The 26,967-nt window shown below is 40.7% G+C and overlaps 1 protein-coding gene across 1 annotated transcript in view; it reads right to left on the reverse strand.

The window, feature by feature from the left end:
• Positions 1-23,930, reverse strand: part of SRBD1 (S1 RNA binding domain 1) — a 217,082-nt gene extending 193,152 nt beyond the window's left edge. Inside the window, exons 1-5 of the mRNA XM_011975429.1 lie at positions 23,835-23,930; positions 22,668-22,884; positions 16,828-16,907; positions 13,400-13,577; positions 10,780-11,166 (exon numbers count right to left, since the gene is read on the reverse strand). Of these exons, the coding sequence (XP_011830819.1) occupies positions 10,780-11,166; positions 13,400-13,577; positions 16,828-16,907 (645 nt within the window). The 5' untranslated portion in view covers positions 22,668-22,884; positions 23,835-23,930. The remainder of the gene's footprint in view (positions 1-10,779; positions 11,167-13,399; positions 13,578-16,827; positions 16,908-22,667; positions 22,885-23,834) is intronic.
• Positions 23,931-26,967: the final 3,037 nt, after the last annotated feature.

Here is a 26,967-nt window from a genome sequence, read left to right on the forward strand (position 1 = left end):
GTTACTTTGCTCTTAAGAGGCCTTCAGGAGGCTCCTCCCTCTTTAGAAATGCTCCCGTTACTTGTTATCTTGCCTGACCCTCACAAAATCAACTCATTTATATTTTCTCCCTCAAACCTGTACCTTTTCCTGTTTCCTATTCCAGTCCACATCATGTCATCTACCACAGAAACCTTAGGGGATACTGTGGTTATCTCCCATAATACTGTGGCCACCTCTCTCCATTATATAGCAGCTATGTGGCTTGACAGCACTTGACCCTAACTCCAGCTCCACAGCACGTGGCTCAAGTAACCAGCTGTTTTCAGAATTAACAGCCTGAGTGCTGCATTGCCCTGGCCAGAGAGATTAGCCCAATCAGCATGAAGTTTAAGATTTGGGCTGGAACTCTGGACCCAGGTACAATTTCTTCCTCTGAAGAAATAGTTTGTAGAGGTAGAAATTCAAAGTTGTAGCCATTTTATTGTTATGAGGATGGTGGTGCTAAGAGAATAGTAGATTGTTTCAGTGAACTGACCGAAATTTTCCTGTTACGTAGATCAATAAATCTCCTTTATTGCTTAAACTAGTTTGAGATAGTTTTCTCTTATTGTAATCAAAAGCATTCTAATCAATGGCCTAAGCATCACTGTATATTCTCTATCACATCCCTCTACTCTGTCACTAAGGAGGCAAACAGAACTTCTAAAATGTCTGTTCCCTCCCCCATCAAGCTCTGTTTCCACTAATAGCATCTTTTATCTGAACTCATAGTAGGTTTTTATTGTTGTCTATGCCTCCCACCCATCCCATCTGCATTACTACAGATTATATTTCTAAAATACAAATGTAATCAAGTCCCTTATTTTTTTTCTTTTGTTTGAACTTAAGCTCCAACGACTCTTAGCTACCTACAGGTAAAGGTCGAACCACTTCCCTCTTGAGAGGCCTTCATGAGGCTGCCCATGAAGAAGTTAGCAATCTAGAAGGGAAGATAAAATATTAATGCAAATAAGTAAAAATAAAACAGCATGTGCCAGGCAATAAGTGGTACCATGTTTTTAAAGAAGAGAAAAGATCTCCCTGAGGTAATCAAGGGAGGCCTGCTGCAGGAATAGCATTTTGGTTGACCCTTGAAAGATAGGCAAGATTCTGAAAGACAGAGATGACAGGTGGAAACGACAGGAATGCTCATCATTTTGGAACTGTGTGATTGTTAGAGCAATCCATGGGCTCCCACTACCCATCAGCGCATCTACTGTTGAATAAAATAAACCTAAGACAGCTAAGACTCCAGACCCTGAATGGTAATAGGTCCTAACAAATCCATATGGCATCATGTATGTTATGGGAGTGTACAGTGCTGCTTATGCAAATTCGATCCTTGAAATTAAGGCTAACAAAACCACATACAAGCAGTCTTCATTTTGGGGACTCCAAATCACCGAATGTTTTCTATATTGATTCAGTTGAACATTTATTTTAGCTCATATTATATGCCAATAACCATACTAAGCCAATGATAATCAAGATGTAAAAAAATCAAGTCCCTCTTCTCAAGGAGCTAACAAGCTAACAAAAGCAGATAGACATGTAAATAGTTGACATACCGTATGGTTCATACTCTGACAGAAGTCTTTATACATTGTTTTAAGACCACAGGAAAGGTGGAAACATCGAACTCTGCAGCAATGGAAAAGCAACAAGAGAATGAAGGTATTTCCAGGCAGCTAAATGGGGAGGCAGGAATTCCAGGAACAGAGAATAACACCAAAAGCCTCTGATGAGAAACCACTGCACATTTTTTAAATTGCTAAAAGTTCAGTAATGCTGAAATGTATAAAACTGCCTTTGCAAAAATCATAACTGAGAAAATTATTACAGTGAAAGAGATCCGACCTAACGAACTCCATCTTGTTCCTAACCTCCAAGCTGTTCTTGTCCATTCCTAGGTGTAGGCTGAACTAACTTTGGGAGGAACTTAGTTTATAGTTTAGCTTTGAAACAAAGACAATAAAAGCATTTTTGCAAAACAAACCCCCTTCCTGCCTAGGGACTAGACTACCTTTGCAGGACTAACAAATTAGCCACAAGAGTAGAAATTATGGTTCAGGAGTTGATAATGGTTTGGATCGGTGTCCCCACCCAAATCTCACCTTGAATTGTAATCCCCACAATCCCCATGTGTCAAGGGCAGAACCAGGTGGAGGTAATTGAACCATGGGGGTGGTTCCCCCATGCTGTTCTCGTGATAATGAGTGAGACTTACAAGATACAATGGCTTTCTAAGTGTTTGACACTTCCTCTACTTGCACTTCTTTTCCCTGCCACCACATGAAGGATGTTTGCTTCCCCTTCCGCCACGATTATAAGTCTCCTGAGGTCTCCCCAGCCATGCTGAACTGTAAGTCAATTAAACCTCTTCCATGGCCAGGTGCGGTGGCTCACGCCTGTAATCCCAGCACTTTGGGAGGTCAAGGCAGGCAGATCCATGAGGTCAGGAGTTCGAGACCGGCCTGACCAATATGATGAAACCCCATCTCTACTAAAAATATAAAAATTAGCTGGGCATGATGGCATATGCCTGTAATCCCAGCTACTCGGGAGGCTGAGACAGGAGAATCACTTGAACCAGGGAGGCAGAGGTTGCAGTGAACCGAGATCGCGCCACTGCACTCCAGCCTGGGCAACAGGAGTGAAACCCTCAAAAAAAAACCCTCTTTCCTTTATAAATTACCCAGTCTCAGGTATGTCTTCATAGCTGTGTGAAAATATACAAATTCAGGAGTCATGCAGCTGAAGGCTTCAGGATTTTAAAAATCCCCAAATTGCTCCTGGGGATAACATTCCTATTGTAAAACCCAGTATCAGTGTTTGAGATATTTTGCAGCCCCTGCACTAGATGGATCAGTCGGCAACACCCAGATTGATAACCTAGTTCATCTGGTCTTGTGGCCCCCACCCAGGAACTGGCTCAGCAGAAGAAGACAGCTTTGACTCCCTATGATTTCATCTCTGACCTGACCAATCAGCACTCCTGACTCAATGGCCCCCTACCCACCAAGTTTTCTTTAAAAACTCCAATTCCCCAGTTTTCAGGGAGACTGATTTGAGTAATACTAAAACTCCGGTCTTCCATGCAGCTGGGTCTGTGTGAATTACTCTTTCTCTATTGCAACTCCCTTGTCTTGATAAATAGGCTCTGTGTAGGCAGTGGGTAAAGTGAACCCACTGGACAGTTACATGTACACGGGGTGTGAAGATCAGGTGAGAAATGCAAAGGTAGATGAGGCTACATGGTGAATTCTACAGAGTTTGAAATTGATATCCTGTACTCAATATGAAGCTGTTACAGGTAGTTAGACAGACATGAGCATGGCAGAAGAGCCCCCCTCCCCAACTAGGAATGTTAGGGTGACGGTTCGGCAATCATCACATTGCCTCTCTAAAAGTGATAAATTGGCAGCCAGCCCCAGGAAGAGGCCATTTCCTGATGGTCCATACCTATTACACTGAAGTGTTAACTGAACGCAGACACTAGGGAGAAGTAACTTCCTGGGCATGCACATTGAGAAACAAAATGATGGATATGGGTGTGATATGGGCTGGCTGTGATATGGGTTGGCTGTGTCCCCACCCAAATCTCAACTTGAATTGTATCTCCCAGAATTCCCACATGTTGTGGGAGGGACCCAGGGGGAGGTAATTGAATCATGGGGGCCAGTCTCTCCTGTGCTATTCTTGTGACAGTGAATAAGTCTCACCAGATCTGATGGGTTTATCAGGTGTTTCCACTTTTGCTTCTTCCTTTTCTTCTGCTGTTGCCATGTAAGAAGTGCCTTTTGCCTCCCACCATGATTCTGAGGCCTCCCCAGCCATGTGGAACTGTAAGTCCATTAAACCACTTTTTCTTCCCAGTCTTGGGTCTGTCTTCGTTAGCAGCATGAAAACAGACTAATACACAGGGACACACCACCAGAGAAGCAAATAAAGCCTCAGATGGTCTATGTACAACTTCCTAAACACAGCACGTGCTCACCTCCCAAGCGTAAGGAAGGCACTGCACATGCGGGCAGCCCACTCTAAGGGAAGAATCACGGGAAAGGGGCCAGCCTATAAAGACCTAGGATCAAAGTTAAACACCACACTTGACCTCAGTGCCTGGGTCTCTTCCAAGCATACTTTCCTTGCCTTTCTTTCCTGTTCTAAAGCATTTTAAATAAACTTCCACTCCTACTCTGAAGTTTGCCTTGGTCTCTCTTGCCTTATGCCCCTCTGTCAAATTCTTTCTTCGGAGGAGGCAAAAACTTAGGTTGCTGCAGACCCTTACAGATTTGACATCAGTAACTGGGATACCTTCCACTGGTAACAAAGCCATTCAACAACGGATCCACTCGTGGTTTGGTTTCAGCTATTGAGTCAACTCCCTTTTCAAGAGTTGATGAGATCTATGAACTACAGCAGTGGTTTACAATGTGTGGTCCCCAAACCAGCAGCATAAGCATCATCTGAGAACTTGCTAAAAATGCAAATTCTTGGGTCCCAGCCAAAAGTCACTCAATCAGAAATTCTGGGGTGGGGGGTTTAATAATGTGTGTTTTAGAAAAATTAGGCAAACAACAAAGAAACAACTAAAAGAGCTAAAAATAGAAAGCAAGTCTTAGAGTTGGGAAGGGGTAGGGCAAAGAACTACTACAGTTTTCACCTATAAGCGATTCACATTTACTACTTTAACATTTTTTAAAAATTAACTGGCAGATAGGAATGAGAGTAAGGGGGGAAAAAAGGCATTCTCAAGAATTTTTTTTACCTCTAAGACAGAGAGGGACTTATTTTGACTGTTGTCTTAAGCTAATTCCTCTATAGAGTCTATTATGTTCCAAACACTTTTACACAGTCAATATAAACTCATTTAAACTATATGAGAAAGGTATTTTATTGTTCCCATTTTACAAATGCAAAAACTGAGGGCCAAAAAGGTAAACTGCCCAAAATCGCACAAACTATAAAATCTCTTCAAAAATTCAATTTATATGCCAAGCAAGATGATTCCTCAGGCATAATCCGCATGTGTCAACGATACGACCAGGTGGAGATAACTGAATTATGGGGGACGGTTTCATCTATGCTGTTCTTGGAACAATGAGTCTCATGAGATCTGATGGCTTACTGCTCTCTCTCTAAAACCTCCAAGAAAATGCTTTTTCCCAAAGTGTCCTGAGATTTACTCCTCCAAAAGGAAATTCCTATTTCCTCAGTTAAAAAGAAAACATCTTGGTATTAAGCAAATAAACTATAGCCTTAATCATCCAGGCAGCATCTGCATTTTAAAAGAACATCTAAGTTAAATGACACTCTAATGAGTGGAATTGAGAGAACTTTCTATTCTAAATCACTCCCAAACCAACAACTGGCCACCTCCCCTCTGAAAAGCTGTTGATTTCTGCTGTTCTCCTTACCCTTGCCTAGTTATTTCACTGTATCACTTATTCTATTACACACACAAGTTTCCTTACAGATTGCAGAAGGAAAAACTAATCTATGCTGTCAGAAATTAGAAGAGTGGTTGTATGAGAGGGAAGGAGGAATTGGAAAAGGGTATAAAGGGGGATTTTAAGATGTTGGTAATGTTCTGGAAGCCTGTTGCATGGTTACACTTCTGAACATCCCTGAGCTGTATATTTATGTACAATTTTCTGTATGTTATACTTCAAAAAGAAGTTGTTTTTTTTTTTAAAGCCCATAATAAATACTAGCAACTAAACTATATTAACAAAAAGTACCAACATAATTTCTCTTATTTAATTTCTCCCAGACAAAGAGGTTAAACCTAATAAGTGGTTCCGCATTTATATACAGAATTGCACTGAGATACACAACTGAGAAATGCTGACCACTTTTTTGTCTCACTTCTTTCCCCAATTTTGTCATCCCATGGCTTTCTTCACCCACATAATCTCTTGCAACAAAGGGAAAAAAGCTAATAAAAAAGGTTTTGTTTGCCTTTTCTACCTGTTTAGCAAACTTTACTAAGATATTACACATGGCTGCTCAACTCCCCTACACTCACCACTCCCGAAAGAAACTGGACAACCACCACCTTTGGAGCAGTTTAATTTTCCCAAAAATTGTCTGTAGCTAGTCACTTCTTCCAATTCTTACAGTTCATGGTATCCATAACATATTTGCAAAATACATTTAACAAAAACTTGTTTCTGGTCGCAATCACACATTTGCAGTTTGGGACAAAGGGCTGAAAAGGAGTAGGTTGCTTCTGTCAAAAGACCTGGTGATCCCCAACCCCTGATCAGGAAATAAGAAACAAAATACATTCATGTCTAATGTCTGTTAAAACATTATAGGAGGCCATTGTTTTAGATGAAGCTCTTGCAGTAGGCCCCAATAGATCCTATGGTTCATAGACTAAAAATCAAAATGGACTCACACTGGCTAAAGTTTTAGTCACCAAACCAAAACAAAGTTGTTATCTGACTTTCCAAGAAATCTAAAGAATAACAGCCAAGTTCCCATACAGGCCAATTTCAATCTTCAATGAGCATGATAATAAAGTTCCCTCTACTTTAATCCTTATACAAAAAGACTGAAGTAACTTCATTTCAGCTGTTATTTTTCTATTTTTCTGTCTCCCTCTCTCCACCTTACAAGGAAAGTAATCCGCTTTCTGTTGTTTCTGCTTTCATTAGTCCTATGTATAAAACCAACTCCCCTGCTCAATTCATTAGAACACTTATCCTATTTTATGAAACAAGGTATTGCTTGATTCTAGAATCACACACCCAATTGAGATCTTTAAACTAAACTTGTAATTTTGTCCTTTTGACAAGTCTAAAACTAAATCAAGTGTTGACTATATATAGTTCTGCCTCTCCAAAGAAGACAGTGATGTTTCTGAAAAAAATTTGTAATTTTCAGAGTTGAGAAATACACCTCGAAAGGAAAAAACAGAGGACCAAGTTTTATTGTGGCCAAGGCCATGGGGAATAGTACACAAAATGAAGGAAATATAAGTGACATTTCCACATGTTCAACTAGTAATACGTAATAATTTCTATATAATTAAGTTTCATTAACCATTCCTTGCTAACTAGACACTATTCAGGATTTCCCCAAAGAATTTGGACATACATTTTGTGGCAGATAATATGCATATTACAGGTATTTCATTGAGTCTGGTCCATATCCAAATGTTCAAGACTTTTTCTGATTTTCTGGCTTGGTATTACTTGACTCTCATTCTTGTCAGTTCCCTCTTTTTCCAACATCTACCCCTGTTCTCAACCATGTTTACAAGCAGGAATACAGTTTTAAGACAAAATTACTTTCTCTCCCACAAAGTTTCTCCTGTTTACGGAGAAATTTTAAAAGTATAGGAAAGGAAATCCACATATATCACAAGAATTGTCTGTAAAATTCAAGTTAAAATTAAGGAAAGATAATTGCAAATGGTTAAATAAAAAGAACCCAAACATGTAAATTCACACGTAATAGTTTCCCAGGCAATTTCCCTAAACCCACCAGGAAAATGCTGAGCTTAATAGTTGCCATTGGCTTGCTCAGCAAAGGTGGCAGCATCCCAAAAACCACTTCCCAGCTCACAGGCAAGGAGTGCCCAGATTCTCAGAGAATAGGCTTTCAGCTGTCAAAATTCGCTTCAAAAAAGGAAGAAGAGGAAAAAAAAATTGCTTGGAATTAAAAGGAAAATCTAGTATGACTATAATTTTCAAAATATTTTCTAAGAGGGCAAAAGGCCATAAAATAGTTCTTGTGCCTTTAAATGAGACAACTTGCTTCCAAGTCACTATTCCCACAACACAACAAAGGACATTACTGCTACTGGCTTACAAATAAAACTTTTGTTTCTTTGCTTTCCACTTTGTCACTCACCTTCTGGCAGCTGGGCACCTATCGCTTATCATACACTTGTCCCTCCTCATTCTACTCAGCAAGTAATCTTGCCTTTCTCTTGGAATGTATTTTCCAAAAGGCTTTGTTTAGCTGCTATTTTAGTGACATTACAAAACTCATTAGGGAACCCAGGTATTCATCCCTAACAAAACATTAAAAGTCTAGGTTAACGAATTGCAGAACAAATTTTCTTCTCTCAAAGCTCTGAAATCAACTTTAGTTATACCTATTAGAGAAGTGATGCAAACTAGAAACTAAATTCTACAAATACCTTGAGTCAATTCTCAGTAATTTCTCAGTAATTATTAACTTTAAGATGGTTTCTCTGAACAAACAAAACTGTTTTCTATTCTACTCCTACCTGTAAAGGATTTTTTGATAACCCATTGTATCTACTAATCCATCATGATAATGTATTAAATTAATATAAAGTGCCTAGTACAGAGCCAAGCTCATAACAAGTCATCTACAAATAAATGGTAAGTTTATTATCCCTTGTCAATTAAAGATCTGTAAATCAACACCTTAAGGTATTATGGTAAAAGAAACCTATGTAAATCTTTGCCAACAGTGGCTAATCATCACCTAGATTTATAAATTTACATTATAAAGCTGAACCCTGAAGCAGACATCTTCAGGTGGCCCAGAAATGCCCGCCTTTTCTCAGAGAACACCCCCGCCCACTCAACACATACACACACACACACACACACACACACACACACACACACACAGAGATGGAGCTCTGGCAGCTGTATTTCTAAAATACGATGAGGCCTCAGCACCCCAGGCACTGGACCAGAGGTAGATACCTGACCCAAATTCAGCCAATCAGACTTTCTTCTTAAAATTTGGAACTGGAGGCCAGGCATGGTGGCTCTTGCCTGTACTCCCCACACGTTGGGAGAACGAGGCGGGCAGATCACAAGGTCAGAAGATGGAGACCATTCTGGCTAACATGGTAAAACCCCGTCTCTACTAAAAATACAAAAAATTAGCCAGGCATGGTGGCACATGCCTGTGGTTCCAGCTACTCAGGAGGCTGAGGCAGGAGAATCGCTTGAACCCGGGAGGCGGAGGTTGCAGTTAGCCAAGATTGTGCCACTGTACTCCAGCCTGGGCGACAGAGTGAGACTCCGTCTCACCAAAAAAAAAAAAAAAAAATTGGAACTGGTATACAGAAGTAACTGGTTAGTCTATGTAACTAATAAAACTAATGGCAATAAACTAGGGAGCTGTCATTTTCTATCCTCTGTAAAGAAGCAAGGAAATCTTATCTGCTCAGAAAATAATAACTCAAGCAGAGAAGCAGCAGAAATTGGTGATTATAAGACACCAGATAGAGAGAAAACTAACAGCATCTTCTCTGAGTCCTCAGAGTTTCCCAATTTCTAGTTCAAGTCCTTTGGGAGACTTGACCACATTCCGTCCCTTTTGTTCTTTGAAAGGTCCCTATGTCCTTGGTGAAAAACTCTTTTCTACTTAGGCTCATTATAAAGAAGTTTCTACTACTTGTAACCTAGAGACAAAAAGTTAAGGCAGGGCCACTTTCTATATCTCTTTCCCTGTAACACAGGGTGGGAAGCAGAGTCATAGAATAAGTAGCTCTTTACTATGAATAACTTATTACCAAGTCTCAAAGACCAGAGACTTCACAGTCTAAAACTTCTTAACTTCCTCCTGCACACTGTCAACTACCAGAGGTGGATCTATGTCAACAATGGAAATAAGAAAAGAGAAGGGAAGTGGTACATGTCCACCTGCCTCTGTAGGCCTGGTCTGGAACCAAGAACTTTAAGAAAGGCTTCAGGGTGAATGTGATGCAGGAAGTCCATGGACCACACTTTAAAAGCGCTGTCCTCTAGGTCTAAACGAACAAAGAAAAAGAAGGCATAGAAAGGTGCCTAATTATACTCTGTTTTTCCAAGATACCTTGGACTATTCATTCAGGAACAAGGGTAAGAGGAAAAGCTGTAAAGCAACATTCTATTCCTTAGTGCACCAGAGAGAAGAAAAATCATGATTAAAAATTACCAGTGACATTTTACTAATAGGTAATAGAAAAGGCAGTATAGGTACAAAGACATTCCTCTGAAGAACAAAGGTGACACACAGGCAGTCCCAGATTGAGAAGTGGAATCAGGATCCAGCAGAGGCCCTTGGCTCTACAGCCACAATCACAGCAAGGGAAAGAGTACACATTAGAACCACATGGGACAGATAACAGAGAGGGAAGTCACCCCCATCTACTCTGAGAGGCACTATCACAATTAAGTCAAAAATGGTCCCAGAGTGTGCTCCGACAGACAAAAGCTCATGAGCCACTCTTCAGGTCTCCAATACTGTCCCCAAAGCCAACCAAAAAAACTGGGAGAAATCTGATTTCCCCTGTAGTAAGACATATAATTCTGGCATCTCAAGTTGGAATTCTTATAGAATTTCCTTTCAAAAATTGCTAGGTCTTGTAGTACATTACATCATCATACTAAGGGTTAACTAGATGTATGAACAGCCAGTGACCTAATCACCTACACTGCTTTTATAGGAAAATACAGCCCAAGTTCAAAGCAAAAACTTAACAAAGAACCTGTGGGGGCCCGACCAGTTGGTACAGCCTGTCTATATAATGTATGTTCACTAAAACACCATGGCAAAGGCCAAGTGAGGCCACACATCTTAGCTGAAGAACTGATGATTAGCGACAATACAAAACAGTGTCCCCAAGAAAGTATCAAGTGGGAAAGCCTCCAGAAATCATTGGCAAAACTGTAGAGAGAAGTGAAAACCCCCAGCCCTTCCCTTAGACAGTACAACCCCTATGCTAATCAAAAAGAAAGCACTCAAACAAAAGTGACAGAAAAAAGCTGCACATACCTGTACTATGTCCCAATTCATTTCCACCTCCTCTTTAATATTATTGGCATTTGCTGGAAACTTGACAGGCTGCCCCTGAGGACATGTTTCAGTCTTCATTTTCTTTAAAGGGGACTGACCAAATGTAAAGTCATCTTCATTCTCTTCCTTCTTGCATGTGCCTCCCCACATAGCGCTTGTGGATGGTGTCTCTGAACTATTACTCTCACCCTCTAAGTTGCTGGCTTTGCTGGTTTCTTCATCAACTTTCAGTTTTTTGGTCCTTTGAGCTGCATGTGGCTGAGCTGAACATTTTCGTTTTGTCTTGGCTGTTTTCAGAGTCTGTACGGTATCCAGTTTATTTTTTCTGTCTTCCAAAGCAGTGTCAGCAATAGCCACAGAGCTATTCTATCAAACCACAAAGAGAACATATGAGAATTAGAAGATAAAAAGCAATTTCCAGGGAGTATTACTCACAAATAAAAGTGAAAAAATTATTGATACACACAATAACTTGGAAGAATCTCAAGGAAATTATGTTGAGTGGGGAAAAAAAATCTCAAAGTTATATACTATATGAATACATTTATATAACATTCCTGAACAGATTAGAGGTTGGCAAGGGTCAGGGATGATGCAGGGAGGTGGGTGTGGCTATAAAAGGGCAACACCAGGCATCCTTGTGGTAATGGAACTGTTCTGTCATGGTAGATACACAAACCTACACGTGTGATAAAATCGCATAGAACCAAGTACATACATATACATACACATGAATGAATACAAGTAAAACTAGAGCAATCTAAATAAGATCAGTGAATTTTATCAATGTCAGTATCTTGGTTGTGATATCTTACCATAGATTTGCAAGATCCTACCATTCGGGAAAAAATGGATAAAGAGTACATGGAATTCTTCTATTATTTCTTGCCACTGCATGTCTATTTAGAAATAAGCAGTTTAATTTTTAAAAATGAGTAAAAGATAGGTCTACACATGCCAGAAAACCAAGATTAACTCTTGCTATCAAAGTCAACCACTTAGCAGGGAGAAAAGTAACACTCATTCGCTCATACAACTCAACAGGCAACACATGCCACCAATTTCTGCTGAAGAGTAGAGGATAGAACACAGAATGACAGCAGGCTAATGTCAGGCACTTTTCCTTAACAAGAGTCCTCACAGCAGCCCACACAGGTGTCTAGAGGTGTAGGTGTAGGTGTCTAGAGACTACACTCTGCAACGCCACTGCCCCCCAATCCAAGTGACAGCTCAAGTGTGAAGAAATAAGACTTGGCACCCATCTTGGCACTGGGGATAGTGTAAATAAGACAAAGACCCTACCCCTAAGCTGGTCTGTTTTCCATTACCTAAGTGATGCAGATGGCACAAACATGAACAGTTCCCAAACCAAATTTCAGTCAAAATTCTGTCTTCTCTTCTATCAAGTATTTTTTCCAGAGTCACTATTAAGAATATTTAGAACTACAATAAAGAGCACCTCCACCCCAATGCCAACTTACCACCACCACCAACTGAACTTGAAAATAATGAACATTACAGAGCCCTCTGAGTATTAAATTTTTTGCCCAAAATAGAATGGATCAGAGCAGAGATATAAAGATAAAATAACTTCCAGGCCTAAAAGAGTTGATAACCTAATCAAATGAATTGACATATCTAAAGAAAGTGTCAATCATAAAGGGTGTTGTCAGCCACAGAGGAATAGAAAAAACTGCAGAAAGCAAATATGATCAGCATTTTTTTAAATAACACAAGAGAGGAAAGCTTCACAAACAAATTTTGAGTATTTTCACCCCAACAGTATGAGAGCCCTGCTCTAAGGTGGATACTTCATACTGTCTCAGCTTCAAGCTATTAAAACATTCAATTGTCATTGTGACAAGCACAGTGCCTAAACCACAGTAGACATTCAATAAACTCAAATGAATGGATTTATTCATCATCCTATTCTAAGTCCATGCTCATCAAGTAAATTTCTGATTACTATTTAATTCCCTATTTAGATTAGCCTCCAAGGAGAGCAAAATGCTGGCCACAACAATTTCACGTCTTTAAGATTATTATTTTAAACTATTAATTATTAAACCAGCACTCTGGCTGTATTTATCTCTCTTGTGAACACAGCTGATGTAAAAACACCCAAGAGAAATATATCTGTTTCCAAAATGCTGACAAAATCATGTTCCTAACTTAGAAACCCAGTTCCATCACTTACTATCTGTACACCATGAGCAAGTCACTTAACATCTCTTTCTTCAGCTTTCTCATCTATAAAATCAGCATAAAAGCACTTGCCTCAATGGTTGTTATAAAGATTAAGCAAGATCATTTAAATGAAACGCTGAGCACATTGCCTGGCTAATGGTAAGCACTCAACTATTTGCTAATGCCACCATCATTAACAGCACTACCACACCCAGTCCAACTCCTAGGAGAGGGAAAAGGGAATAGACACAGAAACATAGTAAAGACCCAAAAATTAAGACCCATGGTAGGGGATGCCATTGCTGGCAGTTTTTGTCATTTACATGCCTTGTCCTACTCTGTAGAATAAGAAAGTAACATCACCAATCAGGAAGACACCACAGAGTTCCCTCCATTCAGCTATAGCACCTACCAGCTCCTCCTTAACAACGACTTCTGAGTCATCACTGATCTGTGGGGTATTCTTCTTCACCCGAGGCATCCTCTTTGGTTTGGATTCCTTGGGAGGGGGCTGCTTACGGCTTCTGGGAACTTTCTTTTGGGGCTCCCAGGCACTATCTTCCTTGTCATCTTCTTCAGAGGCAGATGATCTAGAAGTAAATCAACAGAATAATCTCCAGGAAAATAAAAGCAAATGTCAAAGGTAAAAAAGAGATGCATGATTCTTGAAAAAATAATAAAGTAGGAGGTGTTTAATATAAAATGGAGTGATTGAGTACAGGCTGTGAACAGTTATTGCTAAGAATTGAACCAACAGAGTTGATGACAGACCAGTGTAAAAATACCCCAATGTGCTGTAAATCACAGCTCTGTCTCTCCATTCTCTTCTCACCTAACTGACAAACACATACACACATTCATTCAAGACATAAAAAATCATTTATTACCTTAAGTAATTTACTGGGTCATGTCAAACCATAGTCAATGTGAGCTTTTCAATTTTAACAGTGAAAAGCACTTAAATAAGTTTCCAACTACTAATCAGATTCATTTAAATTGTATTAAGTTATTCAAATCAATGAAAGGATTGAGAAATGGTTCTAGGAAACACCCTAAATTACATTAAAAGCCAGCACCAAGACCATTCCAACTGCTTTAATTAACCCTTTTTTCCTTTCACAGAATGGATTTCTTTCCTGATTAGATTGGATCAGGTGCAACTATGGTACTTTTCTAACAACCAAGAATCAAACTCACAGCAAGAGCAGAGAAAAAGCAGCCATGGGAACTCTGTTAAAGGACCATCATGCTCCTGCCAACCCAGTTAATTCCATTCATTTCTACTCTGACATAAAAGGTCAATATTAGTGAGACTTCCTTTACTGAGATGAGTGAATAGGGAGGTCTGGGTTTTTTAATGTTAAGTTCTTCCTGGGGACAAAAACCTGACTGGAATTATGCTCTAGAAGAGAATAATCATGATAGGTCAAACTACTGGTGTTCTCTTCAGAGGTGACACTAAGCCTGGTAAGCAAAAACAAACAAACAATCAAACAAAAAACAGGAATCATCAGAATAACATAATAGCAATGGAACTGAAAGAAACTATAATTAGAAAACCAATGAACTAGAAAACTAGGGTTCCATTCCTCATACTATCATCAAACTGAGCAGGATGACTTCTTCCCTCCTTAGTCTCATCACCTATCAACCAGGATTACTGACTAACCCTATTTCACAGAGGAATATGACCAAGATTCAAGCCCTTTAGTTATTATGAAGAAAACACAAGCACAGATACATGAAGCAGTTCTAAGGCAGCCAGTCAACTCTCCTTCCCTATCACCTGAGCTCTCAGGAGCATCTGGCACTCACCCCTTAGAGCACATCCCTTATATACAGGAACCCCACCCCTTGGTTTTCATACTACTTCTTGGCAGTTTCTCTTTAGTCCTTTTGACTCCTCTTCTCCCTAATCTCTAAACATTGGAATCCTTCGAGGCTTAGCCCTCAGCCCTCTCCTCCCTCTATGCTCTCTTGCCAGCTAATCTTTTATTTTCTCAATACAGGAATCTCTATTTTATTTTTATTTATTTATTTAGAGACAGAGTCTCCCTCTGTCACCCAGGCTGGAGTGCAGTAACGGGACCTCGGCTCACTACAACCTCCACCTCCTGGGTTCAAGTGATTCTCATGTCTCAGTCTCCCAAGTAGCTAGGATTACAGGCATGCGCTACCACGCCTGGCTAATTTTTGTATTTTCAGTAGAGATGGGTTTCACTATGATGGCCAGGCTAGTCTCAAACTCCTGGCCTCAAGTGATCAGCCTGACTTGGCCTCCCAAAGCACTGTGATTACAGGTGTGAGCCACCGCACCCAGCTGGGAATCTCAATTTTATATAGTATCTCCAATTTCACCTTCCCTCCTTGAGCTCAAGACTTGTATATCCACTTTCACCTGAATGTCCAGCAATCACATCAAACTCGCCAAGTCCAAAACAGAATTCCTGATTCCACCACTCTCACACCTGTTCCTCTTCCAGTCTTTCCAAAATGTCTGTCATTCTTTCATAACCCAAATCCAATCCAGCACCATGTCCTGTCCACTCTACCTTCAAAATATATCCCAAATTAGACCATTTCTCATCACTTTCATGTCTAGAACCCTAAGCTTCTACAATAATCTCCTTAACTCATTTCCCCTACTTCCAGTTTTGCCCCTTATAGTCTATTCTCCACCAAGAAACCAGAATATTTTACAAATATAAACCAGGGCACATAACATCCCTACCCAAAACCCTCCAGTGTCCTCCCAACCCACTTCAAATAAAAATCTAATACCAGGGAAGATCAAGTTGGAGATACTGTATAAAATTGAGATTTTTATATTAAGTCATAAGATAAGATCAGCTACCAACAGGGAGGGGAAAGGGTATGGGGGAGGCGGCGCTTAGAATTAAGCCTTGAGGGATTCCAAAATTTAGAGGTTGGTGACAAGACAAGTCAAAGGGACTAAGGAGAAAGATCTAAGCCTATTAGAGCCAGATCCTACTCATTACAATCTCATGTCTTACCACTCTCTGCCTCATGTCTCTAGACTGGCCACACTGGTCTTCTTGCTGTTCCCTCAACACACCAAACATACTCCTGCCTCACGGTCTTTGCACTTGCTGCTTTCTCTATTTGGAACACCCATCCCCAAGATCTTTGCAAGTTGCACCCCCAAATCTCATCTAGATCTCTTGCCACATCTTCCAAACTTTCTGACCACTCTATCCAAAACGCCCCCCGACTACACCACTCATTATGCTCTCTATCCCCTGCCCTGTTTTATTTTTCATTATAGTACTTATTACCATAAATATTGTCAGTCATTTACTTAACAAATATCTTCAGAGCACCTAATATGACATTCTAAAGCAGAGATTCTCAACTGGGGATATCTAGCAATGTCTGGAGACATATTTAATTGTTATAACTGGGCAGGAAGCTATTGGCATCCAATGGGTAGAGGCCAACGATGCTGCTAAAAATCCTACAAGCCAAAAGATAGCCCCTACAACAAAGAATTATCTTGCACACAATGTCAGTAGTGCAGAGGCTGAAAAATCCTGCTCTAAAGCAATAGATAAAACTCCGTGCGCTCATGGAGCTTACATTCTAGTGTAAATATTGTTATATATTTAGTTGGTTACTTTCTCTCTCCTTTTAATACTTTATTAGCAACACTAGACAGAACCTGGAATACAGCACGAGTTCAACAAATATTTGTTGCATGAATGAATAAAAAACAGTTTTTTCTACCCACATCACTTAAGGAGTTAGAAAGTGACAGAATGCATTACTCCTTACTAAAATATTCATCATTCCCCTACCCACATATTAAACCAGTACGCTTACAACTCAGAGAATGAAGAAAATTCATCTTTCGGTAGCACACCCTGGACCTGTACTTTTGCTCTTCTTGGCAATGATGACATCTAGAAGAAACAGAACATAAAATCAGCAACACTTGAATATTCTGATTACTGGCTACAAATAATGGGTCATTCAAAACTAACACTTCATAGAAAAAAACAAAAACAATGATGTTTATTCACAAGCCCAAACAACAGTTTCCCCTGCTATGTAGCTGTCAATTAAAAGAGTAGCTGGTTGGGCATGATGGCTCATGCCTGTAATCCCAGCACTTTGGGAGTACAAGGAGGGTGGATCACCTGAAGTCAGGAGTTCGAGACCAGCCTGGCCAACATGGTGAAACTCAGTCTCTATTAAAAATAAAAAATTAGCCAGGCATGGTGGTGGGCGCCTGAAATCCCAGCTACTCGGGAGGCTGAGGCAGGAGAATCGTTTGAACCTGGGAGGTGGAGGTTGCAGTGAGCTGAGGTTGTACCACTGCACTCCAGCCTGGGCGACAGAGTAAGACTCGGTCTCAAAAAAAAAAAAAAAAGAGAGAGAGAGAGAGAGGAGCTAACAGTCTTCCAATGATTTAAAAGCCTTAAGAGAGTATGGGCCATCTTTTGAAAAATGTTGTGTGCTTCATTTTTTAAGAATTGTGTGCTTAAGTATTCTGTGTTATTTTATGATAATACTATCAGGCAGCCACTTATAAAGTCCTTTATTAAACTATATCTCAAAGACAGAAACTTTTTTTCCTATTCTATGTATTCTTTTTTTTTTTTTTCTGAGACAGAGTTTCGCTCTTGCTGCCCAGGCTGGAGTGCGATAGCACGATCTCGGCTCACCGCAAGGTCCACCTCCTGGGTTCAAGCGATTCTCCTGCCTCAGCCTCCCTAGTAGCTGGGATTACAGGCATGCGCCACCACACCTGGCTAATTTTGTATTTTTAGTAGAGACAGGGTTTCTCCATGTTGGTCAGGCTGGTCTCGAACTCCCAACCTCAGGTGATCCGCACACCTTGGCCTCCCAAAGTGCTGGGATTACAGGCATGAGTCACCGTGCTCGGCCTATTCTATATATTCTTAATGCATAAAGTAGAGGTCTCTCTACAAAGTCAGCAATGAAATAAATGATGCTGATTGAGTAAGCAGCCAGGTTATTCTTAAAACAAGATAACCATTCCCTTATAATAAAAGCTCATTAAACTTAAATAAAATGATTAATCACTAAGTGACTAAAAACTATTTACCAAATTCGAAGGCCAAGCTGTAAAAAAAAGTTAAGACAACTAACCAGAGACATCACATAATACAGGAAAGTAAATAAAATTACTTTAGCTATTAAGATTAATTATCTAAAGAATGTATGCCAAACCATAAGGACTGCACTAGACTCTGTTTGGAACCCTTCAAACAAGTTTCTGACCCAGTCATATGTTATAATGCCTCTGGTTCTAACATCCACTTAGAAGAGGAAGTAATCTCTCATGGAAATACTAAAGGGTTGTCACAAAAGGGAATATGTTCTCCCAGCAGCTATAGCTCAACTCAGTCCAGTAAGTACACAATGATTGGGCAAAACAGTGCTCAGAGGGAACCAACAGAACAACAGGAAAGCAGTCTGCAGGAAGTAGACAGGATAATCTTCCATCTTTCCCTTCACTCTCTTTTTGGCATATTAGGTTATAAAGGTCATCTTTTCTCAAATTAGCACTTTTTAGACATTGATCATGAAAGAACAGATAATTCTGATTTCTATATTATGTGTATCTTGCCACAACAAAATAAGAATGAAGGAAGTTAGTGTATGACAAGGGTGGTATTTCACATCAGGGCAGGGCAAAAATTGATTATTCAATAAATGGTATTGAGACACCTAGCTATTCCTCTAGAAGAAAAAAAGGAGTTTAATTCCTATCTCTACGCCATTAACAAAAACTTATTCCCTAATAACTAATAGTTTAAAATGTACAAAATAAAACTACAAAAGAACCAAGAAACAAAGGTGATTCTTTTCATACTCTTGAGTGGGGATGGGGAAATGGAGGTTTTCCTAAATATTACTCCTCAAATTCCAAAACCAAAAAGACTAACAGATTGCAACACATAAACATTAAAATCCCAAGCCAGTAGTGGGGGCATTTGAGAAACCAAGCCAATTTACCCTGCAGTATTCTCAAAAAATAAAACAAAAAAATTCACATGAAGCAGTAGTTGATACCTTTGGAACTAAAAGGTGAAAGGGGTTAGGGCTGTGTGTAAACTGACAAAGAAATAGCTCTAGGTGTCCTACCTCACTTCTTTCTATTAGGCAACTGCCCCAGGAAAAAGTCTGTAACTTTATTCTCTGGAGAAGGTACTAATGAAACAGTCTCTAGACTGTGGGCATGGGGACCATACAGACTGAATGCTAAAGGCAGAGAACCCTAGTCTTCTGCCACTAAGATCCCAAAATACGGCCCTCTAGGGAGAAGAATGGGAAGGCTTTTCTCTGGAGAATCTAACCAATCCAAGAGTAAAAACTTGAAAGTGCTAAGCTTCCCATCAAACCTACCTGCCCAGATCACCTTACAATCACTCTTACCACCACATTCTACAATATGCCTGAATTCAGAACATTCCCACACAGACTACCATATACCAATTCTATCTCCACACTTCAGCCTTAACAGAAATGTGTTTAAAACAGGGACAGGCAAACTCTTGGCAGGTTTATGCTTTTGCTTAACCATTATCCTTAAAGAAGGCTCCCCTGAATCAAACATTTCCAACTGCCTCTTTATTAGGCACCCTGAAAGCAATACACCATGGAAAGATGAGTAAGTTGTAACATTTCTTTTCACAAATGGAAAAAGTATGAATGTAAAAGGAAAGGTGGGAAAGCAGAATCTGCATGAACACACAAGCCAATTTCAAGCATATCAGATTTAGAAAGAATACATACAAAAGCTGAAGACCTGGAAACTATGTCTTTAAAACTACCTATGACAGGTACAACCCCAGGAGTATGTACTCTCCAGTTTAAACACCAATATTCTTGAGGCCTGTTTCTCCGTCTCCACTATTCCCATGTCCTCTTACTTTGTATCATAAAACCTGTTAGATTAACCAAAACCTCATCCATCTCCACGGTATTACACACCGATGTCACCTACTTATTAACAATCCTAATCCCTCCATCCCAAACCTTGCCTTTAACATTCAGATTTCCATAACAACTGCCTGTCTCTGAAACTATTTGGATGTCTCACAGTTAACTAAATTTAACACATCCACAATGGAACTCTTGATGACCATTTCTTGCTCTAAAACCTGTTCCTATTGCAGTCCTTCCCATCTCAATAAGTGGCATCCACCTACTTGCTAAGCCAGAACCTTAAAAAAAATATTTTTTTTGAGACGGTCCCATTCTGTCAACTAGCCTGGAGTGATCCCAGCTCACTGCAATCCCCGCCTTCTGGGTTCAAGCAATTCTCCTGCCTTAGCCTCCTGAGTAACCGGGATTAGAGGCATGCACCACCACACCCAGCTAATTTTTGCATTTTTAGTAGAGACAGGGTTCGTCACATTGGCCAGGCTGGTCTCAAATTCCTCACCTCAGGTGATCTGCCTGCCTCGGCCTCCCGAAGTGCTGGGATTACAAGTGTGAGCCACAGCGCCTGGCCAGAAAATTTTTTAACAGCTTCATTGACATATAACTGACATGCAATACACTGCACATGTTTAAAGTGTACAAATTTGGTAAGTTTTAACATATGTAAACACATCACTATAATCAAGAAAATGAACATATTATCATTCTCCGAAGTTCCATTTGCTAAGTCAAAATGTTGCAAATCTTTTTTTCTTTCATCTCCCATATCCAGACTATTAGTAAGTCATATAAGATCTTCCTCCAAAATATGTATTGAATCTCCACAATCTTCAGTGAGCCTTCAGTCCTCAATCTCCCTCACTTGAACTACTACACTAGCCTCTTAACTGCCCTCCCTGCTTCCACTCTTGCCCTTGCAACTCATTCTCCACTTATCAACTCAAGATCACTTAGAAAACGCTTTAGAAACACCGAATTACTTCCCACCCCATCCTTCACTTAGAATCAAGCCACATTTTTTATGACTGCCTTCCAAAAGGCCCTGTCGGCCGGAGCTTGCCCACCTTTCTAACCACCTTTACTACTTGCTGGAGCTCCTCAGCTCTTGTCACAGCATTCTTTCCCACCTCAGGTTCTCTCTGCCTGGAGTATTCTTCCCCCTGCTTGTCAATTGGCTGGCTCCTTGCGTCCCTTAGATCTTAACGTTTTAGGCCTAAAATAGGTTCCTCAGTTATATTTTAAAAGGAGCCTATTTACTTCCTGTATACAGTAGTAGGTTATAACATAATCTATAATTATTCTTTTATTTTACTTGTTTATTGCCCGCATTGCTGTCAAGAGAGTAACTACCATGAAAGAAGGAAATGCATGTGACTTATGCACTTCCATATCACAGAGCCCAGCACTTAACAGATGCCCTACAACTATTAAATGAGTATAATATGTACAAATACGGTCTCTACAGAGGAATATACATTTATTTTCCACCACTCTTAGGCAATGCCACACACTGCACTCATCTCTTTCTGAAGAAATGATGGCACGTAAGAACATTCCTATTCTTCAGTGACGGGATTTTTCTCTCCTTTCAAACTATCTTAATCACTGTGGGCACATGAGCATATTCCAAATCAATAATTTGGAGGTTGCCATGATGTTACTAAGGGAAGAGCCACTAAACTAGGACGACCGAAAATCAGGAGTATGGGGCAAAAGGACGTGTACACGAACGAATACTAAATCACAATTGGGAAAAAAAATTTTAATTCAAGAAGGTGAACAAAAGAGGATGATTTCTTAAGAGGCACCTAAACAAGTTTCCCTGAAGGATCAACAGAGTGCTTCAATATTAGCAGATTCCCAAGTCACAAAAACAAAATACTAGAGCTGAAAGAACCTCTGACATCAGATAGTCCTGCTATATTCAGAAACCTGAGACCCAATGAGGTTAAACAGTTTACTCAAAGGGGAAAGATATGTGGCAAAGGACTATAGCCCTGTGCCTGGAATACCGAGACTAGTCTGGTTTCCCATTCCACACACATTATGTTAATGACATGTCACGTGAGGGGTTCGAGGAAAGTTGTCTACAGAGTTGCCAATTCATTCCTTTCCTCCGGTTACTGAGCGCCTCCTAGACGCCAGGCGCACGACAGAAGGTGTAGTTGATTCAGACAGGGCCACCATGACCGTGCGACAGAAGGTGTAGTTGATTCAGACAGGGCCACCATGACCGTGAAAAGGGTGCTTCCTCTCCCACCTCCGATAATTTTAGGTACAAAAACAATCCACGTAAATTAGCCGGGCGTGGTGGCGGGCGCCTGTAGTCCCAGCTACTCGGGAAGCTGAGGCAGGAGAACGGCGTGAACCCGGGAGGCGGAGCTTGCAGTGAGCCGAGATCGCGCCACTGCACTCCAGCCTGGGCGAGAGCGACACTCCGTCTCAAAAAAAAAAAAAAAAAAAAAAAATTCAGGTTTGCCCAGGCTTTTCCATGTCTGTTAGGCGCTAAAAGCTGCAGCAATTTGGCTGAAAGGAGGTGTCACGAGGTAGCTAGGAGGGGTTTTCGGGTGGTAGGTTGTAAGAGACCGCTGACAGTAAGATGCAATGAACTTCTCACTTTTAAAAAAGGGGTGTTATTGCCCAAATGAGCGCTCAGAACTTTTTTAATGGTCCCAAAGATACCGGAGCCCGGGCGCCGGGCTCTTGAGAACCCGCAAGACGACCGCCAAGGCGCACGCACAGCTCACCTTCCCGCCCGGCACGTCAGAAGACCCGGGATTCCGTGTGTGCCACCGCACCTTCCGGTTCCCGCCGGAAGTTTTTCAAACGCCGGAAGGTCCGCCTCGCTTCTTCCGGACCAAGTTAACCGCAGGCTGCCAAGGCGCGGCACTACTGGGGCGGGGCGGAGCCAGGCTGGACGGAGGCGGGGCTGGAGTGAGGATCCCGAGAAGCGCCGGGGTGGGGCTGGTTCGTAGAAAGGAAAAATGACTTTTTTAAATGTGTTTTTTAACCGAGCACATTAAACTCTTAAGCCCACAGATACAGCGAAGTAAATTAGGTTATGAAAGTAGGGAAGGCCGGGCGCGGTGGCTCACGCCTGTAATCCCAGCACTTTGGGAGGCCGAGGCGGACGGATCACGAGGTCAGGAGATCGAGACCATCCTGGCTAACACGGTGAAACCCTGTGTCTACTAAAAACTTCAAAAAATTAGCTGGGCGTGGTGGCGGGCGCCTGTAGTCCCAGCTACTCGGGAGGCTGAGGCAGGAGAATGGCGTGAACACGGGAGGTGGAGCTTGCAGTGAGCTGAGATCGCGCCACTGCACTCCAACCTGAGCGACAGAGCTAGACTCCGTCTCAAAAAAAATAAAATAAATAATAGTAGGGAAATAAGGCTGCTGTTGTCTACATTCGAGTTTAGCAGATCAAAACCCCATGGATTTGTTTTAGAAAATTCTAAAAAGCAGTTTTCCACTGCTAATGACTTATTTCCAGGGACTGAGTACTGAACAGCCTAGCAAGTTATTGAAATAACCTGTGAACGTGCCTTGTTGCAAATCTACCCAAAGTGAGCATAGATTTTACTGGATAATTTTTGTGATTGGGGGGGAAAAAAAACAAAATCAGAACTCTTTCTAAATTTAGTAAATCTAATCTTCTATATCTGAGATTTTTGGCCACGAAAGATCAATTTCCGAGATTGTTTAGGGATTCTTTTTTTTCCTTTTTGATTAGCACAGTCGTATGTTGCCTTTCGTGATGGTTCCAGAAGGCCTAGAATTGTCTACTACAATCACAGTCTCCTTCACAATTTATGGCCCTGAAAAAGTACTAGAGAACACCGGTAAGGATTGTGGGAAGAGAAACCAGATCATAGAAATCAGCAACAATAATTTACTATTTACTATTCACCTACTTTTGTTGTTGCATTTGCTACACAGGTTTATGGTAAGGGGTTGTCTTGGTCAATTTTCTGCTGCTATAACCAAATACCACAGACTGGTAGATTTATAAAGAAAAAGAGATTTGCTTGGCTCGTAGTTTTGAAGCCTGGGAAGTCCAAGACAGAGGGCATTGTTGTTGTGTCAAAACATGATGGAGGGGCTCACACTGGGGTGGGTATGTGAGCCCAATTGACTCCTGAAATGACTAACCCTCCTGTGATAATGGAATTAACTCATTCATGACCTAATCATTTCCTAAAGGTCCCACCTCTTCATACTATTACAATGACAAATTTCAACTTGAATTTTGAAGGGGACATTCAAATCATTGCAGAGGTAATGAGGGTAAAGGTGAACCAATATACTGCAAAGTCTTTTGACATAATTCCTGCCCTGGAGGAATTTACGACCAAGAGTAGGAACCAGATACAGCCACAAGAAGCAGAGACACAAACAAAACAGTCTAGATTCAAGGGTTGGGGTATGCAGGTAGGAGCTTCACTACAGTGAGGAGGAGAGTAAGAGTGGGCCAGCAAAGCGTTGAACCTTGACTTTCCTCTCCCCACGAGGGATTTTTGCCTTACAGCTGGGGAAGAAAAAAAAAATCACTAAAATAAATAGCCTGTTAAGATTTTAGACATCAGACATCTGGGAAAATAAAGCCTGAAGCAGCTTTCTCAAAAATTAAACTATGTAGGTAGTGGCCTACTCTAAAGGCAAATAAGGACTGTCCAGAGAATATTTCCCTTGGAATTCTGCAGGAGAGCCACTCCCACTACAGGCTGTCAAGGAAAATTTGTAATCACTTAAGTATAAACCAGGCCCTGCCACAAAAACTGCCTTTTCTGTCTAGGACCTTGCTCAATCTATTGTTTACTTTTGGATCTCAAGTGCTGAATTCCAAGAAATTTATGGGTTTAGACTGAGAGCCTGGAATAATCTGTACACCCACTTGAGACTATGCAATAGGGTTTGGGAGTAATGGAAACTTGTTTTGGATTTGATTGGAGGTTGTTTTATCACTCCAAAGTATATAGCTCTTCCCGTGATATTCACTGGTATATTATCATGTGTATGTTATTTTCTGTTTTCAAGTCCTTTCCCTATGGGTCTAGCTCCCCAGGGCAAATGTAATAATAATAGTAATAACTTACCTTTATTGATTGCTTACCTGTACCAGGCACTAAGTTAATGCTTTTAGATGTATTTATGTATATAATTCACAAATTACGCCAATGTAATATTGCTATTAAACCATTTTTATAAATGAGAATTCCAGGTATAGAGAAATTAAATAATTCATCCAAGGTCACATCAGCTGATAAATTATAGATCTGAGATTCAAATCCAATAATCTGTTTTACTCCAAAGCAAGTACTCTTAAAGGCATCCACATACAATTTGCTGTCTATCCGCAAGGGATTGGTCTGAGGACCCCCCACAGATACCAAAATTTACAGATACTCAACCAATCAGTGACAGAAAAAGTAGGCCCACCATATCTGCAGGTTCCATATCCACGAGTGCAGATACAGATGGCCAGCTGTACCGCAAACTCAAAGCGAAGACCATTTCTCGCTCCACTATGGTGGCCAGTGAGACTCGTAATGTTTAACGTGCTCCGGAACTGTTGAGTCTCTAAATACTGTAAGTAAAGTACTATCTAATCACCTAAAACATAACAAAACTATTCTCTCTAGTGGCCTCAAACTAAGTTTCACAAGAACGAAAATTCTTAATATATTAATAGATGCAACTGTTTCACCTACTAATAGATATTTGGATCTAGAAACTAAGTCTTGGTAATTTTTTATCTTCCCCTCTCCAACTTCTCCCTCCACCCACACAGTGCCTAATAATGCTTAATATATAATAGGTACTCAATAAGATAGTAGACTAACTCCTGGACCCAAAAACATGTCTAAAGTAAAAACAAATTTTCCTCCCCTGTCCACCTTCTCCCTCCACCCACACAGTGCCTAATAATGCTTGACATATAATAGGCACTCAATAAAATAGTAGACTAACTCCTGGACCAAATAATTTGTCTAGAGCATAAACAAATTTCTCTTATGAGAAAAGCAAGTTAAAGCTCTTGACACAGAACGTGGGTTGCCATTTTAAAAATCAAGTGTACTTATGAAAATTCAAACATTTTATCTGTGAGAGTCAATCAGTGTGATGGTTAATTTTGGGTGTCAACTGGATTAAGGGATGCCCAGACAGCTGATAACGCATTACTTCTGTGTTGTGTCTGTGAGAGTATTTCCAGAAGAGACTTGACATTTGAATCAGTAGACTAAGTAAGGAAGATCTGCCCTCACCCAATTTCAGTGGACACTATCCAATTGGCTGAGGCCCAGACAGAACAAAGAAGAAAGGAATATTTTCTTTGTCTCTCTTTTGGAGCCGGGACACCCTTTTTCTCCTGCCTTTAAGCATTAGAACTCCACATTCCTTTGGACTCCAGGACTTAAATCAGTGTACCCTCTCAGCCCCATGTTCTCAGGCTTTTGGCCATGCAGTGAGAGTTACATCATTGGTTTCTCTGGTTCTGAGACCTTCAGACTTGGACTGAGCCCTACTACCAGCTTCCCTGGCCCTCCAGCTTGCAGATGGCCAATCATTGGCCTTCTCAGTCTCTATAATTTTGTGAGCTGTTTCCCTAAACAATCTTTTCTCATATGTCTTTATGCTGTATTTATTATACACACACAAACACACACACACACCCTACTGGTTCTGTTTCTCTGGAGAACTCTAATACAACTAACAAAGGCAAAAAATAATAGCTGTTTTAGATTAAAGAATGCACAAACTGAGCCCTACTTCAAAAATTTGCATATTTAATTAGCCAGGCACGGTGGTGGGCACCTGTGGTCCCAGCTACTCTAGAGGCTGACGCAGGAGAATTGCTTGAGCCCAGGAGGTGGATGTTGCAGTGAGCCAAGATTTCGCCACTGCACTCTGCGCTCCAGCCTGGGCGACAGAATGAAACTCCATCTCAAAAAAAAAAAAAAAAAGTACATATTAGCTCCTATCTCCCCTCTTTTCCCACTGTCAGACGTTCTTATTCCTAAACACTAAAACTCTTTGGCTTCAATG

Source organism: Mandrillus leucophaeus, unplaced genomic scaffold (genome assembly GCF_000951045.1).
Source record: "Mandrillus leucophaeus isolate KB7577 unplaced genomic scaffold, Mleu.le_1.0 Scaffold1558, whole genome shotgun sequence".
Classification (NCBI taxonomy): Eukaryota; Metazoa; Chordata; class Mammalia; order Primates; family Cercopithecidae; genus Mandrillus; species Mandrillus leucophaeus.